A 21,437-nucleotide genomic window follows, 5' to 3' on the forward strand; every position below is an offset into this window, starting at 1 on the left:
CTCATTTCGGCTACCTGTAAAGGAACAAAAAGTACGTACCCAAAGATTGTTCTCATAATAGAAGGCATCTAGAAGCTTGACTATGTTTGGGTGATCACAAGATGCTAATATGTCGATCTCAACCATATAATCTTCAAGTTCTTCTTCAGATTTGGTGTCAATCACCTTTGCAGCAGCTAAAACATTGGTCTCTTTATTCTGGGCCTGAAAATAAAAGTATCAGAAATGTCTGTCGCACTTTAAATACTTACTTTTAATTTTTTTTTTTTAAATATTTATTTATTTAATATGTATGCAATATTCTGTCTGTGTGTATGACTGCAGGCCAGAAGAGGGCACCAGACCTCATTACAGATGGTTGTGAGCCACCATGTGGTTGCCGGGAATTGAACTCAGGACGTTTGGAAGAGCAGTCAGTGCTCTTAACCTCTGAGCCATCTCTAATTTTTTTTAAAAAGAAAATGTTTAGGTTCAAAACAATATTAAGCAGAAGCACAAAGATCCCCCAGAACTCCACCTCACAGTCTACACCAGCCTGGCACATTTGCTGAAACCAAAGAGCCTACATTAACATACCATTACCACTTCTACGCACAGCTTACATTATGGTTCAGTCCTGGTGCTTCACATTCTAAGGGATCTAACAAATGTGTAATGAAATATAGCCACCATTTGATCATACAGATAGGTTTTCTTGCCCTAAAAATACTGTGTACCCAGCTATTCTTCTCTATCTCCCCTGACAACCACTTATCTTTTGCTACCTTTTCTTTTAACCTTTTCCAGAATAACATAGAATTACAGAATTTTCAGATTGGCTTTTATTTAGTTATATATATTTAATGTTCCAGTAGCTCTTCTCAGGGTTTGAGAGCTCACTTCTTTTCAGTACTAAATACTCTTCCACTCTGGATGGACCAGTTTGTTTACTCTTTCACCTAATTAATGATATATGCTGTTCCCAAGTTTGGAAACTATGAATTACCCATGTGGGTAAAAACATCAGTATAGATGGTTTTCAACTTATTGAGTAACGACCAAACAGCATAGCTGCTGGAACAGTTGGCTGAGTTTTGCAGAAAACCGCCACACTGGATTCCAAAGTGGCTGTGTCGTTTTGCATCCCTACTAGCAATGAATGAGAATACCGCTCCACATCCCAGTGCTGCCTGTGTAATTACCAAAAGACTTATGGGTGTGTTTCAAATCATAATTCCCTTTAGACATATGTGGGACATCTCTATATATCCTCTTTGGTGAGGCAGCTGTTCATGTTTTGTTTTGGTTTTTGTAATTTCTAAATATTGAGTTTTAAGAGTTTTCAAACCGTTAGCTTATGTTCTCCCAGCCTGTGGTTTCTCATTCTCTTAAACACTATTTTTAAAAAGTAACTTAAACATAAATATTAATTATGCAGGCTGGGTGAGGTAGTTCTCATCTGCAATTCTAGCAGTTGGAAGGCAAAGATAGGAGAAACAACTAGTTTGAGGCCAGTTCAGTCTACACAGTTAATTCCAAGCCAGTCAGAGCTACAAAGCAAGACTGTTTCAAAAAATAAATAAACTGCACTTGCTATGCAAAGGACTAACGCATTCTGTGCTTTCCATGCCAGGAGGACAGCACTCACTGCCCAGCACTGGTTCAACTGCTAAGGGCTCACAAACTGCGATGTCACTTCCAAGCTGTGTTGCTTACAGCAACTTTTTAAAAATCCCTGTTTTAGTTCCATTACCATTGATGTTTACCTACACCTTGCAAGTTTGTGAGAACTAGATAATACATATTAACTAGGCTTAAAATGCATACAAACATTTACTATAGCTGACATATATAGTAAGAATTCAAAAGTATTAGCTATAATTATTACTATATTATTTAATCCTTTGAACACCAGGTATTTTATTACCTCCCCTTCAACAGAGAATATAAACAAACAGGAGTGGTGGTCTAAATGAAAACCAACCCCATAGGTTCATAGGGAGTGGCATTATTAGGCGGTGTGGCATTGCTGGAGGAAGTCTGTCACTGGGGGTCAGCTTTAAGATTTTCAAATGCTCAAGACAGGCCCAGTGTTGCTCTCTTCCTGCTGCCTGTGGATCCAGATATAAAACTCACAGCTCCTTCTCCAGCACCATGTCTGCCTGTGTGCAGCCATGTTTCCTGCCATGTTTCCCACCCTGATGATAATGAATTAAACCTCTGAATCTGTTAAGTCAGCCCCAATTAAATGTTTTCCTTATTAAGTGTTTCCCTGGCCATGGTGTCCCCTCACAGAAATAGAACACACACACTCTCTGAAATTGGTGAAGCGGGAGATGTTTCTGTCAGTGTCATTTTATAATGGCTGTTGGCCAGGACTGTGTTACCATGTAGCCATTCCTGCATCACAAATTCCATGTGTCCTTAGTGTCAAACAATTACAATTCCTTGGTCTCTCAGACTCTAAACTTTTTTAAGGATCTTATGAAGAAGCAATGTGAGTCCTACATAATTAAAACTTTTCTATTATGTGGAACTTTCAAGAGAGCATCAGTGTGGTGATCTTTTGTTTGTGTTTTAGCAAATAAAGTCTGCCTAAAGATCTAAGACACTGGAGTTCAGGCAGTGGTGGCACACACCTTTAATCCCACCTCTAGGGAGGCTGAAGGACCTCTCTGTGAGTTCAAGGCCACGCAGGGCTATACAAAATTGATCCAGTTTAAAAGAGAAACAGCGGGGCAATGGTGGCTGCCACCTTTAATCCCAGTACTTGGGAGGTGGAGACAGTAAGGATATGGCTTGGCAGAGAGGGGAATATAAGGCAGGAGGAGACAGGAGCTCATGCAGTCTGAGGACAGGATCGCCCCTTTAGTATGAGCACTGGTAGAGTGGCTGGTTGCTCTGCTTCTCGGATCTCTCAGCTTTCACCACCAAGATTTTTTTTTAAAGAACAATTAGAATTTGTGCTACACATCAGCATTATCACCTGCAAAACGAGAATCGTTATCTTCCAAGATCTTAGCGAGGATTTTGGAGTACTTGTTAAGAAATGCTGGACCTCAGTGCGGCATTGTCAGTCTAGCCTAGAATACTGCAGCAAGATCCCATCAAAAAGCCAACCAATCACCCAGCCAGCCAGCCAGCCAATTGACCACAATGCCTCATTACTGTTTTTAATGATTAGAGGATGACAGTACATGGAAAACACAAACATCAAATAATGATCATTCAAATGTAATTCAGAGGAGTGAAATTTAAATTTTCATATATTCACAGAGATAATAGATACAAAATAGCAATTTGGATAAAATACTCAGGATTCTTGGCAAAATTTAATTAGTATTTTCTTCTTTTGTCCAGAATAAAAATAGCGTATCTTTTTATTTGGCTTTTATTTTGAAGATAGGGTATAGCTTGGGTTGTCACTCCATCCTGGACTCCAACTTGGAAGAATCCTCCTGCCTCAGTTCCCTAAGTTCAAGGAATGCAGGCATGTACTAGTATACTCAACTTTATTTCTTCCAATAATAATATATCTTAAAGCAATCACAGAGTGAATAAAATTTGATGGACTATGCTAGCTAGAGTGGCAGAGTAGTAAAGCTGACCTGCATTGCAATCTTTTTATCTAAAACATATTCTCTGAACCCTAAACCTTAGTAGTAAGTAGTATCTGTTTTTTTCTAAAGGAAATAAAACTTAGCCCAACATAAAGACTTCATGAAATAACTAAGCAAACGTTCATCAAAAATAAGAGCAAGTTAATAAGTAACAAAAATTAACTTAAAATGTGACTTCCTTTGATAAAAGGTTTCAAGGATCAACCATGGACATTCAATGTTGCTGTATTTTTATTTTCATAACATATCAATACGGCATAGTTACTTTACATAAACAAATAGAGGACTGTGGGAAAGTTTAGTTTACCTGAGTTCTCTACTGATTTTATGTTTTAAATGAAGGAGAGCCAAAACTAAACTCTCCTACACTATTGTTTTAACAACAGTGACCCTTCCTGGGTGGTGAGAAATTTTTAAATCCCATTTTCTTTCCAAGGTCTACATTTTCTGAGACTACATAATATTTTTATAACAGGCAAATTTTAGTAAGAATCTCAACTGGAAGTTAAAAGACCTAAAAAAGGAGAAAAGAAATTTTAAAGATCTATAAAGAAAATCAAGAGGAATCCAGCCCCACAAAGGTATCAATCTAAAGAGAAAGGTTAAAACCCATTCAGGATAAATATGAAAGAAATCACAAACAACAAGTTTATAAAAAGAAAAATGAACTCAGTCTCTTCACTAATCCTAATACTGATCCTGCTAATGTGGCCCCTCTGGATCTAGGGGTTGAAAGGCAAAGGGTTTTCTTCTACCACCCAAACAAGGAGTAAGACCCCAACTGTCCAGAGCATAAGGACATTTAAAATGTCTACCGAGTCTCAGATTACATCACTGTCCCACTTACTTCACAGACTGCTGACTCTGAGTGGCCTGAACATGCTAAAAGCGACACTGAGAGCTATCAAATGGAACACGGAAACTACAAAGAGTTTCAAGATACATACTTAACAATAAGACAAACGTAAATTACCTTCTAGAATTAATTCAAGAAAAATAAATGCTTTTAAATTTTAAGGATCTTAGTTACATTTTCAACTGCATCACAAAAAAAAAATTTCAAAATTAATCAAGAAGACAGAAAGCTTGTACAGTGAAAACAACCAAACACTACTGAAAAGAAATGAAGACAATTTAAAAAAAAAGGAAACACGTATGTTCATGGACTAGAATCAGAATTGTTAAAATGTTAATATTGCCCACAGCAATCTATACATTCAATGTAAACTCTACCAAAATCTCAAGGTTTTTGCAGAAATAAAAAAGGTCATGATAAAATATGAAATTTCGAATAACCCTAAATAGCCAAAACATTTAAAGAACAAACCTCAAGAATTCATAATTCCTCATTTCAAAATTTACTACAAAACTGCAGTAATCAAAATAATGAAGCACAGACATAAAGACAGACACGGATAAATGGGATCTCAAAGAAAAGCTTGGCATGTGTGGTCATGATCTTCAACAAGGGTGTCAGCAGGTCAGAAAATTGTTTCTATAAACATACTAGAAAAATTAGTATCCATGTGCAAAAAATTAAGTTGGTACCTTGGTATGGGAAGTCCTTCTGTATATGTGTGGCTTTTATTGGTTAATGAATAAAGCTGCTGTTTCAGCCAATGGCTTAGCAGAATAGGGCAAGGTGGGATTTCCAAGCAGATAGAGGAGGAGAGAGTAGGCAGAGTCAGGGAGAAGCCCTGTAGCCGCTGCAGGAGACAGACACATCTGCCGGAGCCCACTGAAACTTTGCCAGTAGGCCATGACCTCATGGTGATGCATAGATTAATGGAGATGGGTAAATTTAGGATGTAAAAGCTAGGTAAAAAATACGCTTAAGCTATTGGCCAAACAGTATTGCAAATAATATAGTTTCTGTGTGATTATTTCAGGGCTGAGCAGCCGGGAACGAATGAATAGCCTCTGGCAACAGTACCTTATCCAATATCACAAATAAAAATTAATTCAAAACATAAAAAATCTAAATATGAGACCTAAAACTATAAAACTTTGAAAATAATATATTAAGGAGGCCAAAGAGGTGGCTTAGCATGTAAAGGTACCTGCTGCCAAGACAAACTACCTGAGTTTGAACCCCTGAACCTACACAGTAAAAGAGACTCCATTCCTACAAGGAGTCCTCTGACCTCCACATATGTGCCACAGCATGCAAATCCACACGTGCATACTCATACAAAATAAATAAATACAAAATAATTGTTTTTAAGAATACATGTGGCAAAATACTTAATATTTGAAGATCACTGTCGACTGCTCAGTAGTTAAGAACATGTACTGCTCTTGCAAAAGACACAAGTTCAGGGGGCTGGAGAGATGGCTCAGTGGTTAAGAGCACTGACTGCTCTTCCAGAGGTCCTGAGTTCAATTCCCAGCAACCACATGGTGGCTCACAACCATCTGTAATGAGATCTGGCACCCTCTTCTGATATGTGGGCATACATGGAGGCAGAATGTTGTATACTTAATAAATAAATCTTTAAAAAAAAAAAAAGACACAAGTTCAGTTCCCAAGTACCCACATCAGGAAGCTCACAACAGTCTCTAACTTTAATTCCAAATAATTGAACACCTCTGGCCTCCACGAACATCTGCACTTTTGTGCTCATACCCCATATTAAAACAAAAATATAATTCAAGATGAGCAAAGGAGGAATTGGGGAGTGGTTCAGACAGTAAAATGCTTGCCTTGCAAGGATGAGGACCTAAGTTCAGATCCCCAGGGCCCATATAATCTGTAACTGCAGATCTGTAACTGCAAGGCTGGAGAGGGAGAGACAGGATGACCCCAGGGTCTTGCTGGCCAGACAATCTAGACCAGTGGTTCTCAATTTTCCTTGTGCTGTGACCTTTTAACAGTTCCTCCTGTGGTAACCCCCTCCATCATAAAATTATTTTCAATGCTATTTCATAACTGCAATTTTGCTACTGTAATGAATCAAAGTGTAAATATCAGTGTTTTCCAATGGCCTTAGGTGACCACTGTAAAAGGTCACCTGACCTCCCAAAAGAGGTTGCAACCCGCAGGTTGAGAACCACTGATTTAAACAAATCTGTAAGCTCCAGGTTCAGTGAGAGACTGTGTCTTACGTAAGGTGGAGAGCAACTGAAGGATGCACCAGACAATGACTTCTGGCCTCCACACGCAATGAACACATATGCACACAAACAGCAACCATATACATATAAATAAAATATATATGAAATAAGCAAAGGACTAGAGCAAAATTCCTTCAAAGAAGATAAGGGAATGGCCCACAAGTATATGACAGATGCTAAGCACCACTAATCATTAGAAAAAATGCAAATAGAAACTACAATAAAATACTACCTCATTCATTAGAGAATTGTTATAAAGAAACAATATTGGCAAAGAAGAGGAGAAAGCTGAACCACTGGGCACAGCTGGGAGGAATGTAAGACTGCATGGCCACTGTGGGAAATAAAAGTTTCTGAAAAAAGTTAAAATGAGATTACATTTGGTCCAACATCTCATGGGTTTCAAAGAGGTAATCATATACTATGCTCATACAAGCTTTATTTACAAAAGCTAAAATGCAGAAATGACCTAAAATCCCATCAACAAAAGAATGGCTAAGAGAAATATGGTGAAGATAAGCAAAGGAACATTATTCAGCTTTTTAAAAAGTGGAGATGCTGATAAGCTACAAATAACTGAACCAAAGGACAAGGCAAATGAAACAAGCCAACCACAAAATGATAAATACTATAAGAAGCAAATACAGTAATCAAAATCATAAAGAAGGTAAAATAATGGCTGCCAAGAACTGTAAAAAGAATAGGAAGTCATTATTTAATGGATAGAGTGTTAGCTTCACAAAATGAAGAGAGCCAGGTGGTAGTAGTGGTTGAACATTTTTGTCATATTTAATCTCAGTTAACAGTACATTAAAAAAAAAAACAGCCAAGGTGTACCAGGAATAGTAGTGATGCGTGCCTATAATCCCAGCATTAGGTAGGTGGAGGAAGGAAGACTAAGAGGGCAAGACTAGCCTGTGACACACAGTAAGATCCATGCCAGACTAGGCCACGTAGCAAGATTCTGTCTCAAAATTCACCCCACATCGCCCCTGCAAAACAAAACAAACAAACAAACAAACAAAATCTGTGTCTAATACAGAAAGGGGAGGTGGTAACTATTATATATATTTTACCACAATAAAAAAAATAGAAAAAAGCCGGGCAAGAGTCCATAACTATAACCGCAGCACTCATGAGACTAAAGCACAAGAACTGCAAGTTCAAGATCAGCCTCGGCTACTTCACAAGAGCCTATCTCAAAGAGAAACAGAAAGGAAAAAATCTTGGGAAAATGTAAATAATGTTTAGAACTTTTCAAAAGTAATTCTGTAGTAGCATTAATAATCATTTTATCCTAAAAGTTTTCTCTTACTAGGAATTTATCAGAAAGAAATAATGACTGTCATAGAGATGAACCTTACGCAGACATGTGATGCATGATTAAAACAATGTGAAAAAAGGAGAGGGTGAGCTGCACAAAAACTTACACAGAAAAAGTGAATCTGGACTCCCACCGCACACTAGAAACAAAAATCAACACGTTTAAATATACACCCCGTGAAGAAGGCTACACTACCAATTTGAAGAAAACAACAAAAGAACATTTTCATTTTATTAGGTTGCAAGGAATTTCTCCATACAGAAGCATTCAGTAAATAGAAAAAAAGTTAGCAGATTGAGCATTAAAAATGTAAATGTCTATTTAAAAAAAGACACGTTAAAGAGAATAGACAACCCAGAGGCAAAAGAAATGTGTAGACAACATATAACATATAACAATGACTCCCGTAAACCTGTGAGAAATAGAAAGAACTCAGCACTTCTGGGAAGAAATGCAAATGGCCAATCTACATAGGAAAAGGAGCTGGTCTCACTGAAAAGGAAAGATAACACTTCATAGCCATCAAATCATAGACTAGAAAAAAGGGCCAACAAATCTAAAGGCTCTTTCAAGACAATTTAAAGATACAAAATTAGATATGGTCTATTACTTTTCAGTCATCCTTTATAAAATTTTGGCAGGATATTATGAAATAAATTAGTCATTACTTGTCAATAAATACTAATTAACTATATATAGTCAGACCTTTAAATTTTTAAATTACTTTATAAATCTCACACTATACAAAACATCAACAGGAAATTTATAAGTAAAATTAAAACAAGTTACATTGGTTTCTAGTATATTTCTTTAAAACTGTAAAAATGACAACAAAGAGAAATAAAATGTATTGTCCACATTTTTCAAGCCATAACATTAAAAAAAAAAAGAGCAAGAGAAAAGAGAAGCAATGGAGGGAAGAAAGAAATTAGGGAGGAAGGGAAAGGTAGGGGGAGAGAAGAGAGATGGGGAGAAGAAGGAAGGATGTGAAAAGAGAGGAAGAATTGATTCAAATATTTTTCCCCAAAAAAAAGGCATTCTTACCAACATTCCCCCACTAATTTATAGGAAGACATGTTGTGGGATATCGGTACACTGTGTGAAGATGTGTTACTATGATTGGTAATAAAAAGCTGAACGGCCAATAGCTAGGCAGAAGAGACAGCTGGGACTTCCAGGGAGAGAGAAGAGAGGGAGAAAATCAAGGCACAGGAGGAATGAGTCAAACACCTAGAATTGGGAAGGTAAAAGCCACGTGGTAGAATGCAAATTAATAAAAAGTATGGGTTAACTTAAGTTATAAGAGCTAGTGGGACAAGCCTAAGCTAAGGCTGAGCTTTCATAATTAATAAGTGTCCGTGTAGTTATTTGTAGGTTGGTGGTCCTGATGAAAACCATATTACAAAGACACGTGAGTCAATACAAGAATAAACTGGCAAAGCTGATTATCTTATAGATTAAAAGAGGAAAAGGCTAAATATGTTTTACTCCTTGTATGTTCACTGAGTAATTAATTATATCCACATAGAAAAGCAGAAATTGAATAAGAAAATGGAGGGGTAGAAAGCAAGCTGTTCTGCTTTTGACATTTTTTCTTTCCATAATCTTGAAATAAATCATTCACTTAAAACCTTCTAAAATAGAGTTTTAGGAAAGAAAATAAATTCAGCAGGGTTCAGATTAGTATTAACTATTAAAAAATCTGTTTTGAAGCCAGGGGGTGGTGGCCCTCCCCTTTAATCCCAGCACTCAGGAGACACAGACAGGCAGATCTCTCAGTTCAAGACCAGTATGGCCTACATATTGAGTTCCTGGATAGTCAGGACTACACAGAGAAAACATTTCTGGGGTTGGGGAGGGGGGAGAGGGGATGTATTCTGAATTGGAAAAATAAAAACCTTTCCACTCCCATTTTAACATATAACAACACCATTTTTATAATGAAGATGCAACTTTTAAATAGCAGCAGCACCTTACATCCAAACACCTTGGCAAAAAAAAAAAAGTTTTTCTTACTGACTTATGAAAAATCTGGGTAAAGGGATGTGTCTATCTCCGTGTGTGTGTGTGTGTGTGTGTGTGTGTGTGTGCGCGCGCACATACATTTAAGTGAGTATGGGTACATAAATGCATGTGTCTGTGGGTGGAGACAAGCAGACAACCTCACTGATGTCCCTCAGGCACTGTCGATCTGTCTGCTGCTGCTTGCCAGCACTGGGATCACAGTGTGCCCAGTTGTTTGACATGGGTTCTCAGAGACTGTAGTCCAGTCCTTGCAAGCATTTTACTGTCTGAGTTTTATCATCTTAGGCCTAAGGACACAGGACAGCCTGGGAAAGTCTGAACATATTCCCTGCAAACTTCCTATGCTAGAAACTCAATCCCCAGATTTACACATTAATGGTGTTTGAAGGTGGGACTGTAGGGTGACAACAGGGTCATGAAGGCCATTCTGTCCCGTCTAAGAAGCTCCCTTGTACACGCTGCAGTCAGCACCTGCTTCCATAACCAGAGTACACTGATGGGTTAACGGGATGACTGGAGAAATAGTAAGGCTATTAGGCAAATGTTGACACATTTACTGTCTCCATGTGATGGTTCTTGCCATAAAAGAAAGCTTTCACCAGATGTTGAACAGACGTGCCAAGCTCTTGGATAATCCTAACTCCAGGATCACAAGCCAAATAAGCCTCCCTTCTTTATACTCCGCAGTTTATGATATTCAGTTATAATAATCAAAAAATTTGCTAAAATATTTCCACAGTATACTCCTGTTGGGAGTGCAAATTGTCATAACTACCTAAAAGCAAGAAAATCCATTGCTAAGTACACATTCAACAGAAATGAATAAAGGTATGCACCAAAAAAACTACACAAGATTACTGACAATGCCAGGCTAGGTGGCCTAAGCCTGCACTCTCAACACATGAGAATCAGAGGCAGAAGACCACAAAGTCAAGGGCAACCTGGGCTACAAATTCTATGCTAGTCCGGACTACAGAGAGAGACCTCCTATCTGAGGAGATAGCTCAGTAGTTAAAGAGCTTACCAGAAGCATGGAGATCTGATTTCAAATCCCCCAAACACCATTTCATGTGGGCAAGATGGCCTGTCTTTAATTCCAGCTTTAGGAAAGGGTATACAAGACCCTTGGAGCAAGCTGGCTAGCCAGACTAGCTCAACCAGCAAGCTCAGAGTTCAACTAAGAGATCTCTGACTTTGCCTGTAGAGTGTAATCACGCCTTGAATCTCGGCACACTTGTATACTTACATCCTAACACACAAGTCCCATAATAGGCAAAATTGCTTATACGTGCATACATGAATAAAACATATATACATGGATTGATCTTACTATTAATATACAAAATGTAAAAACAATCCAAATGACTACCAACCAAAGAATAAACTGTAAACGGTGGCATTTCAAAAATTTTAATACTATAGAAAAAGGATCAAATGACTACTAAACATGACTGAATCACATTCATTATATCATTATATCAAAATACAGACTTACTCAAAAGAATACATTTATATCAAGCCCAAAACATACCAAAAAGATTCAGAAGAGTTTATGTAAGACAGAGCTGTTCTGACTAAAAAATTAGAGGGAAAAGAGAGTATGTGTGTGTGTCAAGACATGTTTATTAAGTATAACTTACAAGTTTTTGGACCAGCCAGATGTCTCAGCAGGCAGCGAGGCGCGTGAGGGCAGGCCTGACAACTGAAGGTTGATCTCAAGGAGAATCAACTCCTAAGAGCTGTCATTTGACCTCCTCACAGGTCCTGTGGCATAAGGACCTACACACACACACACACACACACACACACACAAACACATACACAAATTAATCAGGTAATTAATTAAAATTAAAATGTATACAAGTTTTAGTGTTAGTAAACAACCAGTTGCTAAAGTAGAAGGGGAAAAGGGAAGATGAAGGTGCAAGAACGTGCAAAAGAGGAAGGTTGGCAGGGAGTCGGTCAAATCTAAGTGTTTATGGAATGCCATAGGGAAACCTGCTACTTTGTAAGCTAATTGAAAAATGAAATTAAAAATAGTAACTCTAGAAATTCTATGACAGTAATTCCAGAACTTGGTGGAAGAAATGGGAAAATATATTGTCCCCATCTTAACAACAGAAAAATTGTAGGTCTATGCAAGTGGTAGCCCCAGATAGTAAATACCAAACAGACCACAGGAATAAACTAGAGAGCAACAATAAAGAACTCATACTCTGGACTTTGTTCAAAATATGTTAGACATCAACTTACTTATAAATTACTGCCAATCACATACATTACATGACCAAGCCTGCAATCCCAGCATTCAGAAGGCTAAGGAACCTAGACTACATTGCCAGTTCAAGGCCAGCCATGGCTATAAAGCAAGACCTGTTTAAAAAAAAAAAAAAAGACATGGCTAGTGGACAGCTTGATGTACGGATCTAAATTTCAGGAGCAATCTTTGAGCACAGACATAAATTATCTTTAAGTGATAATTAAAGAATGGGTAAAAATAAGTTCTCATAAGCAAAGAAGAAAAGAGAACTTGAGGTGTGCACATCTCAGGAGGCAGAAACATAGGGTTGCTGTAAATTTAAAACCAGCCCCATTAACACAGGGAGTTCCAGACCACCTAGGGTTAGAAGGGGAGAAGGGGAGTGAGAAGGGAGAAAGAAAGAAAACAAAAATGATATACTCAAATCCTCAGAAATTCAACACTTAAATATCCTTTAGCAAAAGAGCTAGCAGAGGAGCCTGAAAAGGCGAAGACACAGAAGATAAGGGAAAATAAAAGCCAGTAAAAGGCTTTAAAAAGGTAAGAATGGTCAGGGGTAAGTACCAAGAGCTCCTGAGAAGTCAAGTAGGATATTAAGTATCCACTGAATTTAGAAACAGAGATCTCAAAACCATGACAAGAGCTATTGGGGACAGGGGCAGAAACTGTCTAATAAATAATAGAAGAAAATGCCACTGAAGTGAAGGACATGAGCCTCTGCACTAAGAGAAGTAAGTCCAGCAAACAGGGGTGGAGAGTGGGGAGTGGAGATCATAGTATCAGAAAACCATATAAAAAGAGAGTAATTCCTGAAAGCTATAAAGAGAAAAAGATCACAAAGAATCAGAAAACAAACTGACATCAACTCTTCAACATCAACACTTGAAGCCAAAAGACAATGAAGGGAAAAAAAGTCAGAAAATTCTCATTCTTAAAAAATCCAGGAAAACCTGTTTTGAAGCAGAATTTACACACTACTCTTTGCATTATAAAAAGATGGTACTTCAACAGGCAAAGTCTAAAAATATACTTTCCATGGATATTTTCTCTGAAGGCTACAAAAGGTTTCATACAAAATTAAGAAAGAAATCCTAAAAGTAAGGACACTTTTGAAGTAGTGCTCCAAGACTTCCAGGAAAAAAAAAAAAAAAAAAAAAACAAGAACCCATTACTGAGGAAAGGCATGAATACAAATATAATGAATACACAGAAAGACATGTCAATTTTCTCAACATTGACTCATAAAACCAATAAAATCTCTCAAAAATAATACAATGGTTTGTGGTTGGTTTTTTTTGAATTTCAATCAAGGTATTTCTAAAATACACATGAAAGGGATAAGAGCCAGGAATAGCCTAGACTACTGAAAAAAGTAGGAGAATGTCTGTCATAGGAACTTACTTTAATGCTTTTCTAATTAGGATAACAGAACAGTGAGATAGGGATTGACTGATAAATTAAAAACTGCAGAAATCCAAAAGTTATATAGTAGATAAAACACCTCAGAGCAGTAAGACAGCCCCCTTAAGGGAAAGAACTTGAATGGTTCTGAACTTTAAATATTCATGATGAAAAGAAGGGAACACATCGCACAGAACTGAATCCTAACCTCATATCACACACAAAAACTTAGTCTATATAAACTGTGAACTTGTTAAAGGCAAAATTCTGAAGCTTTTGGAAGACAAGTAGATTATCTTCATTATATTGGTTTAGGAAAAAATGCCTTAAAATAAACATTAAAAGAAAAGAAAAAACTGAAAAATTCTACTATACTGACATGAAGAAGTCTCTCGGCCAAGACACTATAATGAAAATAAAGAGATAAGTCACAGAATGAGAAAGCATTTATGATACCATAACTGAGAAATGGCTAAAATTCAAATACATATATAGAGAGATACATATACACATGTTTATAATACACACAAATATTTTTTTTAATTTATTTATTTGCTATTTATACACGACATTCTGCCTCCATGTATGCCTGCAGGCCAGAAGAGGGCGCCAGATCTCATTACAGATGGTTGTGAGCCACCATGTGGTTGCTGGGAATTGAACTCAGAACCTCTGGAAGAGCAGCCAGTGCTCTTAACCACTGAGCCATCTGTCTTTCCCCCAGGAATGTTTTAGTATTCATCTGTAAACAGAGACTGTTCATTTGTTTCCAGATGTTCATACCCAAATATAATACACACAAATATATTACAAGTACATATACTACATATAGGCAGAAAATGACATTTATAAGAAAATAATGTGTGTGAATGGAACACAAAGAAATTTAAACTATGATAAACATATTAAAAAGCATTTATTAATAATCAGATGGTCAAAAATTCTAATACCAAATGTCAACAAGAACAAAGACATCTTCATACACTCCAGTAGGACTATAAATAGCTTAGTCAGTCTGACATCAGCTAGTGAAATTAAAGTCATACTGCTCTAGAAGCACAACCAGGCTACCCCTGAGTCAGGTCTTGATGAAGTGTCCCAGGGTTTTATGTCAGAGTCGAAAACTAGAAACAACCCGTTTGCCCACTAACAGTAAAATGGCAAATGACTGGGATACAACCTGTTGCAGGATACTTGTACACTGTATGAAGATGTGTTGCTGTGACTGATGTAATAAAAAGCTTAACAGCCAATAGCTAGGCAGGAGACATAGGTGTGACTTCCTCGCAGAAAGAAGACACCATCAGGAGGTGAAACAAGGAGGACACACAAAACGAGAGAGAGGTAAAAGCCACGTGACAGAACGTAGATTAATATAAATGGATTAACTTAAGTTATAAAAGCTAGTAGAACAAGCCTAAGCTAATGACGCCTCCGTGTCATTATTTGGGATATGCCCAGCAGGACAGAGAAAGATTCGCTACAACAATCCTGTTACTGAATGCGATGCGACAATGAAAATCAACTAACTGCAGCAGTCGGTGATAACAAAGCCCATGTAACAAGCATAGTAACACACTAAATATGATTCTATTTTCATAATGCTGAAACACATACAACTAAGTTTATGTTTAGAGATGCTAAACTATACAGCAGATGAGTAACTTAAGGAGAGAGTCTGAGGTGCAGCAGAATTTCTTAACCCTGATACTGTCAACAGAAACCTACTTTGTTACCTGCTAAATACATATACATGTTTCAGTATTTCTTCAATACAAGAATTACATATTTCACTACTTTCTAAAAGACATGGCCCTGTCAGTTGCCACAGAGCATACAGTCAGGACTCAGCATCAACTGCTTTAACAGGTTAAAAACAGACGTGTCACTCAAAGCATATTTTTGTTACTATTTTTTGGTTTCTGATAAGATAATGCAAAGGATATTATGTATCTTCATTTACATCCAACCATACCACATTGAAAAGAAAACAAACTTAAACTAGTACTGATTTTTACAAGCATGCTAGTAACTCTGTGAGAGCTGTACAGCTCTGAACTGAGCGCAAGGACTGCAACTGTATGATGGGAAGCTGACTTAAATTAAGAACACAACATGATTTCCTAGAAACAGTCTTGGCTGTCCTGGAATTCACTCTGTAGAGCAGGCTGGCCTCGAACTCACAGCAATCTCCCTGCCTCAGCCTCCCAAGTGCTAGGATTAAAGGTGTACACCACCACTGCCCAGCCAATTTAATATTTTAATAGTCCCAAATTTCCAAGTGGTAGCTGGAATCAAGCTTTAAAACAGCTGTCTACTGCACACTACCATAAACTTTAAGGTATGACAGCATTCACACCACAAAAATAACTTTAGTTTCCTTCATATAAATTTACAACTTCCAGAGAATCTTGAAAATTAAACAACTTTTAGAAAAGTAAAAATGAGGCCAAAAAGTCAAGCAAGCTTAAATTTACATTTTTGTTTAAAAAAACAAAAACAAAACTCATGCCTGATTCCTCAAGAGCAAATGCAAAGAATCTGTGTTCTTCAGTACCATTGTAAAAATAATCCCATAGGATGCTAGCCAGTTTGTAATGTTAAACTACACGAAGTCTCAAATTTTTCAGGAAATTTCAACTGACTTTGCAATAAGATTATACATGACCCTATGCAGAGTAAAATCGCACAATTTGCCTATGCCATAGAAAGAGGCTGTTATCTTCTGGGTCCCCTTTCCTCTCCCATACCACGTTTGGCTTCTATGACCTCTATAGATAATGACAGTAATTTCTACTATTCATTGAACCCCTTCTAGATGCCTTACACTTTCTATATATTTACACCACAAATACAAGAAATAGGCCTTCCAATGAGGGAAGTCCGTCACTGTCAGTCACCGAATATACAGCAGGTAACTTGCCCAAGGTCACAGACTGCAGTGTGGAAGAGCAAGAAATATTCCGGTATGAGCCCATGCTCTTAATCCTCTGCTGTTTCCTATCTGATGAAATGTCCTCACACCACAAGAAATACCCATGGTCACCTACCCTTCTCACCACAAGCTTCAGGTGCCTTACGGGTTTCTCTTGGCCTCTCCTCAGTAACTGTATATGCAGAGGACATTAACAAGTGGAAAGAGCCGAAGAAACAAACACTCAAGGAAACCTATGGTTTTACAACTAACAAAACATGAGTCGGAGATGGTTATTTTGCCCACGCCCACCAAGCTGGCTCTGACAGCCAACACTAGTGTCCCTACAATGATTTTCCAACCACACTAAATGCCCTTCCAACCAGGCATCTTAGAGAGTAAGCTCTTGTTGAAACCATATTCTGTGCCAACTTTCAATAGCATTCTCTGAAGAGAACATTTCATTTCAACAAATAATGAGGAAATGCATATGCTGAGAAACAGATTCAAATGTGAAACTTTGGACCTCAATTTTATTATATAAATATGAATGTCAATTATAATACATGACAAGTGCGACAGTAGCCATGTGAACAAGATGTTCCAAAAACACTCAGCGCAAAGAAAGTGTGTCTTTCAGACTGGATAAAAGATGAGGACTGGAATTTTGACAGAATGCATTCAGTGCATGCATACATCACAAGATAAAGTGTACTATGCTTAACAACTAAGGGAAATGCTTTCTACTGAATGGACGTTAAAGTAAAAACACACTACTGCAATTGGGAACAGAAGATCTGAGTTCAAGGTTAAACTGAATCACGTGCCCACGACTACGTTTAAGCTTCAGGATACCCAACCTTGGAAACGTGGACGCTACTACTGACCTGGTCGCTTTCCGGAACTTTCACGGGGAACAAATTACATGAAACTGAAAAGTGGAGTATGTAAGTGTTCACTTCTAGGCAACCCTGTGGGTCCTTCCCCTAAACTGTGGCTCATAAAAGCCTCACCCTTCAGGAAGTAAATATTCCAGTGACATCATTCATATACTTCCTAGGACAGTACAAACATTTAACATTCACACCTTCATTTTGAAACATCAAACCTCTACTGAAATAACTACGCGTGGAGTTTTTAATTCTTCAAGTGCTGGTACTGCCTTAGAGCCAATGCTTATTATATTTAGAAACTAGGATGAAATGCAGATTTTCTTCTGGAAGTTTTCTGTCAGAAATTCCATCCCATGTGGCCAAGCAACCAACTCAAGAACAGACAGACTGCAAGCTGGCATCACTTTACTCTTGTTTTATTTGAACTACAGATACTGCCCGCTCTCTGCCCCTAGCTCCCAAAAGTTACCTGTTTTGGTACAAGCATACCTGCAAACGCCATTAGTAAACAAACATGCGCACACTGAAAAGCCTACTGAGTTTCCGATTTTATAATGAGGGCCACAACCGCCCGCTCCTCCCATGAAATTACACTAATTTCTTTCCAAGTTTGACAGGGTGGACTGCCCAACCATCACTCTTGAATCTGCATCCGGCCCGCCTGTATTCAGTAAACCCTACCGTCGGAGCCACTGCTGTGATGCTGAGCTGAACTTTCCACGTTCAAAGCCCAGGGAGGGTGGGCAAGATACGGGAAGGGGTGTAGGGGTGAAGTCCTCGTGCCACCCTGGACGGGAGACCGTTTCAGCTCCAAAGCCAACTTCCCGTTTTCTCCCTCTTACCTTATACACTTTCCCAAAGGCTCCGTCGCCCAGTTCCCCTATAATCTCCCAAAACTCTTCGGGGTTCAGGTCTCTCTTCACGTGTTCGTACTGCTTCTTCTTCTTCTCGCTCCCCAACTTGAAGATCTTACGGAAATTGAAGAAGGACATTTTTCCTGCCCGGCAGAGTCCCTGGCACTTAAAGAGCTAGGAACAATAAAAGGCAAAGTTTCTGGCGCGTCCTCTCCCGCGCGAGCCCGGGGTCCGGGCCGCTCCCGCCTGGCGCTCCCCGGAGAAGGCGGGGCAGCGACCGGGCTCCGGCCGAGGAGGGGGGCGCGTGGCCCGCGGGGCCGGGACGGGCCGAGCGGTGCCGTGGGCACCTCGCTCGAAGGCCCCAGGGGCTGCACCTGCCCCGGCGCTGGTCCCCGCCCCGCCCCGCCGCACACCGGGCCGCCGGGGTCCGAGCGGTGCGGACGCCCGCGGCGCCTCGCCTTAGGCCCGTGTCACGGCGCGTCTCCCGGGGCGGCGGCCACTCCGGGCCCGGGAAGCGACCGGCGCCCGCGAGGCACACAGCGGCGAGGCCGAGCTGTCCCGCCGGGGCCCCCGCGTCCGCTCCGAAGCCGTCCGTTCCCGCTGCGCGAGGCCCGCGCGAACCCTCGGCTCTGGGGCGCCGCCGCTTCGCTCGCTGCTTCAGCCCACACAGCCTCGGCCCGCAGCGCGCGCGGACGCCGACGCCGACTCGCAGCGCGCCCGCGCCCTCCGGCCGCGCGCATGCGCGCGCGTCTCGGTCACGCGCCCGGCTCCCCGCGCGCTCGCGAGGGCGTGCCCTCTGGCCCCGCGCACGCGCACTAGAGCCGCCGGGCTGTACGGCGGGCGGCTTGCTGGCGCCTGCGGCGGGAGGTGTGGTGGGTACGAGAGCGCTTCCAGCCGCCGCCGGAGCTTCGAGTTGACCTCCGGGAGCCGGATCCGGGTGGTTCTCCGGCGAGGATGGGGAGGTCTCCACCCGCACGACCCTGTTGATTGTGCTGGCGGATGTTGCCTCATTCTGCTCAGGGGGAAGCGGGAAAGCAGGCTGTGCTGGTTGGTGCCTGAAAGTGGGGTGTTTTCTGCTCCAGAACCGGTACCAGAAGACTGTGCAGGGGAGAACCGGGAACCTGGGCTTTCAGCCACAGTTCAGTGACTTTGAATAGAGCATCAGATTCTGGATTGCGATAATCCCGATAGTCCTTACTGCTGGTGGCGGAAGGTTGTGGTTTAGATCAAAAGAGACAATAGATGGAAACCCTTTGCCTGCACCAGCAAAGCTCAATCTTGACCTCTGCTAAGTATGGAGGCAGTGCAGACGTAGGTTGTAAAAACGGTTTAAAAGGTACGTGTGGGGCTGGAGAGACGGCTCAGTGGTTAAGAGCATTGCCTGCTCTTCCAAAGGTCCTGAGTTCAATTCCCAGCAACCACATGGTGGCTCACAACCATCTGTAATGAGGTCTGGGGCCCTCTTCTGGCCTGCAGACATACACACAAACAAAATATTGTATACATAATAAATAAATAAATAAATAAATAAATAAATAAATAAAAAGGTACGTGTGGTGGAGCCCGGGGGAGGCTGAGGAAGGAAGATCACAAATTCGAGAGCAGTCTCGGCTACATTAAAGAAACCGTGTCTCAAAAAAGTGAAAAGGAACTTGTTTAAGACCGCTTCTGGAGTGGTGACACTCCCAGAAGAGTAACCTCTGGGCCGCCTCCACAGCCAGAAAACTGGTACCGCCCTTGGTGACTCTTAGCTCTGCTAGTAAGTCCCGAGATTCCAGATTTGCTGGGGCTTTGTGGGTGTTGCCCCGGAGTTTGTCAAATGATTTACCTTCCTCCTTCTCCTCCTCCCCCTGACAGAAGCCCTTTCAGGGCAGAGGCGGGGTCGCCCATCAGGGTGTCCAAGGGCTGGACCACATTCCAGGGTACGAATAGAAAACAGACCTGGTGACTAGAATGAGGAATGAGAGAGTGGGTCTCAGGAAACCGTTTTAAAATGAAAATAAGGGGCATGTCCAAAAGATGAAGCCAGTAAGTGTAAAGTGATCTGAAGAAGGGATAATTAATAACAAGCTCTAAAATTCGGTCCTGGAGAGATGCCCAAATCCGCAGTTAAGAGCATTTGTTCTTAACCACTTTTTGCTCCGGCCCCAAAATGTAGCAAAATCATTTTTCCAGTAAGGGATTTAAAATTGGTTTTTGAGGATCCTTCCAATTGTTTTAAGTGTTTTATGTATAATTGATTTACAATGAACTGCATACATTAAAATGTACACTTTCATGTATTTACAGATATGAACACCCTGAAAATGACCTAGTCAATTTTAATTATGGTCATTTATGGACAAATGAAGAGAGGTATAAAGAATAAAATAAAAAGTATTATAGTTCCACTAGTCAAACCACTGATAAGATTTTCTTGTATTTTTACATGTACTAACATTATTTTTTGGATAAATTAGATTATATGCCATATAAAGCTTTGCATCTAGGACTTGTAGGTTCTAGTATAGACTGTAATTATTCTCTGCTGTAGTAAGATATTTGGATTATTTATGATTTTTGTTTAAAATAAAACACTGTTAAGTACCTTTGTATACAAATCCTTTCTCATATTCCCTTATATTTGATGATTTCCTCTGTGTGAACCACCAGAATTAGACTTAGGCCAAAGGGTAGATCTGTTTTCTTTTTTGGTGTTGTTCATTTAGGAGTGGCTTTATTGTCTTCCCAAAAGATTATATACATATTTATTAAATTTTAAGAAATAACCTGGACATGATGGTTCATTCACACCTGTAATCTCAGCACTCGTGAGGCTGAGGCAGGAGGCTTACAATGACTTCTAGAACAACCTGTAACATATAACGTGTTTAAAAAATACTTTAAAATACAGAAATTATATTCTAGGAAGCTCCTCATTCAAATTCATTCCTGTTAAAGCTAAAGCTGGGCTGGGGAGATGGGCCAGTGGGAAAAGTACTGACGTGCATGCTTGAGGAGCTGAGTTCAATCCCAAGGACCCGTGTAAACGTCTGAGGAGCACATTTATAAGC

General features: G+C 39.9%; 1 protein-coding gene across 2 annotated transcripts in view; it reads right to left on the reverse strand.

Moving 5' to 3' along the window:
* Positions 1–19,113, reverse strand: part of Slk (STE20 like kinase) — a 53,489-nt gene extending 34,376 nt beyond the window's left edge. For both annotated transcript variants that reach the window (XM_041660898.1, XM_041660897.1), the window contains exons 1-2: positions 18,373–19,113; positions 40–204 (exon numbers count right to left, since the gene is read on the reverse strand). In XM_041660898.1, the coding sequence (XP_041516832.1) occupies positions 40–204; positions 18,373–18,522 (315 nt within the window). In that variant the 5' untranslated portion in view covers positions 18,523–19,113. The remainder of the gene's footprint in view (positions 1–39; positions 205–18,372) is intronic.
* Positions 19,114–21,437: the final 2,324 nt, after the last annotated feature.

Source organism: Microtus oregoni, unplaced genomic scaffold, assembly GCF_018167655.1.
Source record: "Microtus oregoni isolate MIOR12 unplaced genomic scaffold, Mior012 000012F_ref0000307, whole genome shotgun sequence".
Classification (NCBI taxonomy): domain Eukaryota; kingdom Metazoa; phylum Chordata; class Mammalia; order Rodentia; family Cricetidae; genus Microtus; species Microtus oregoni.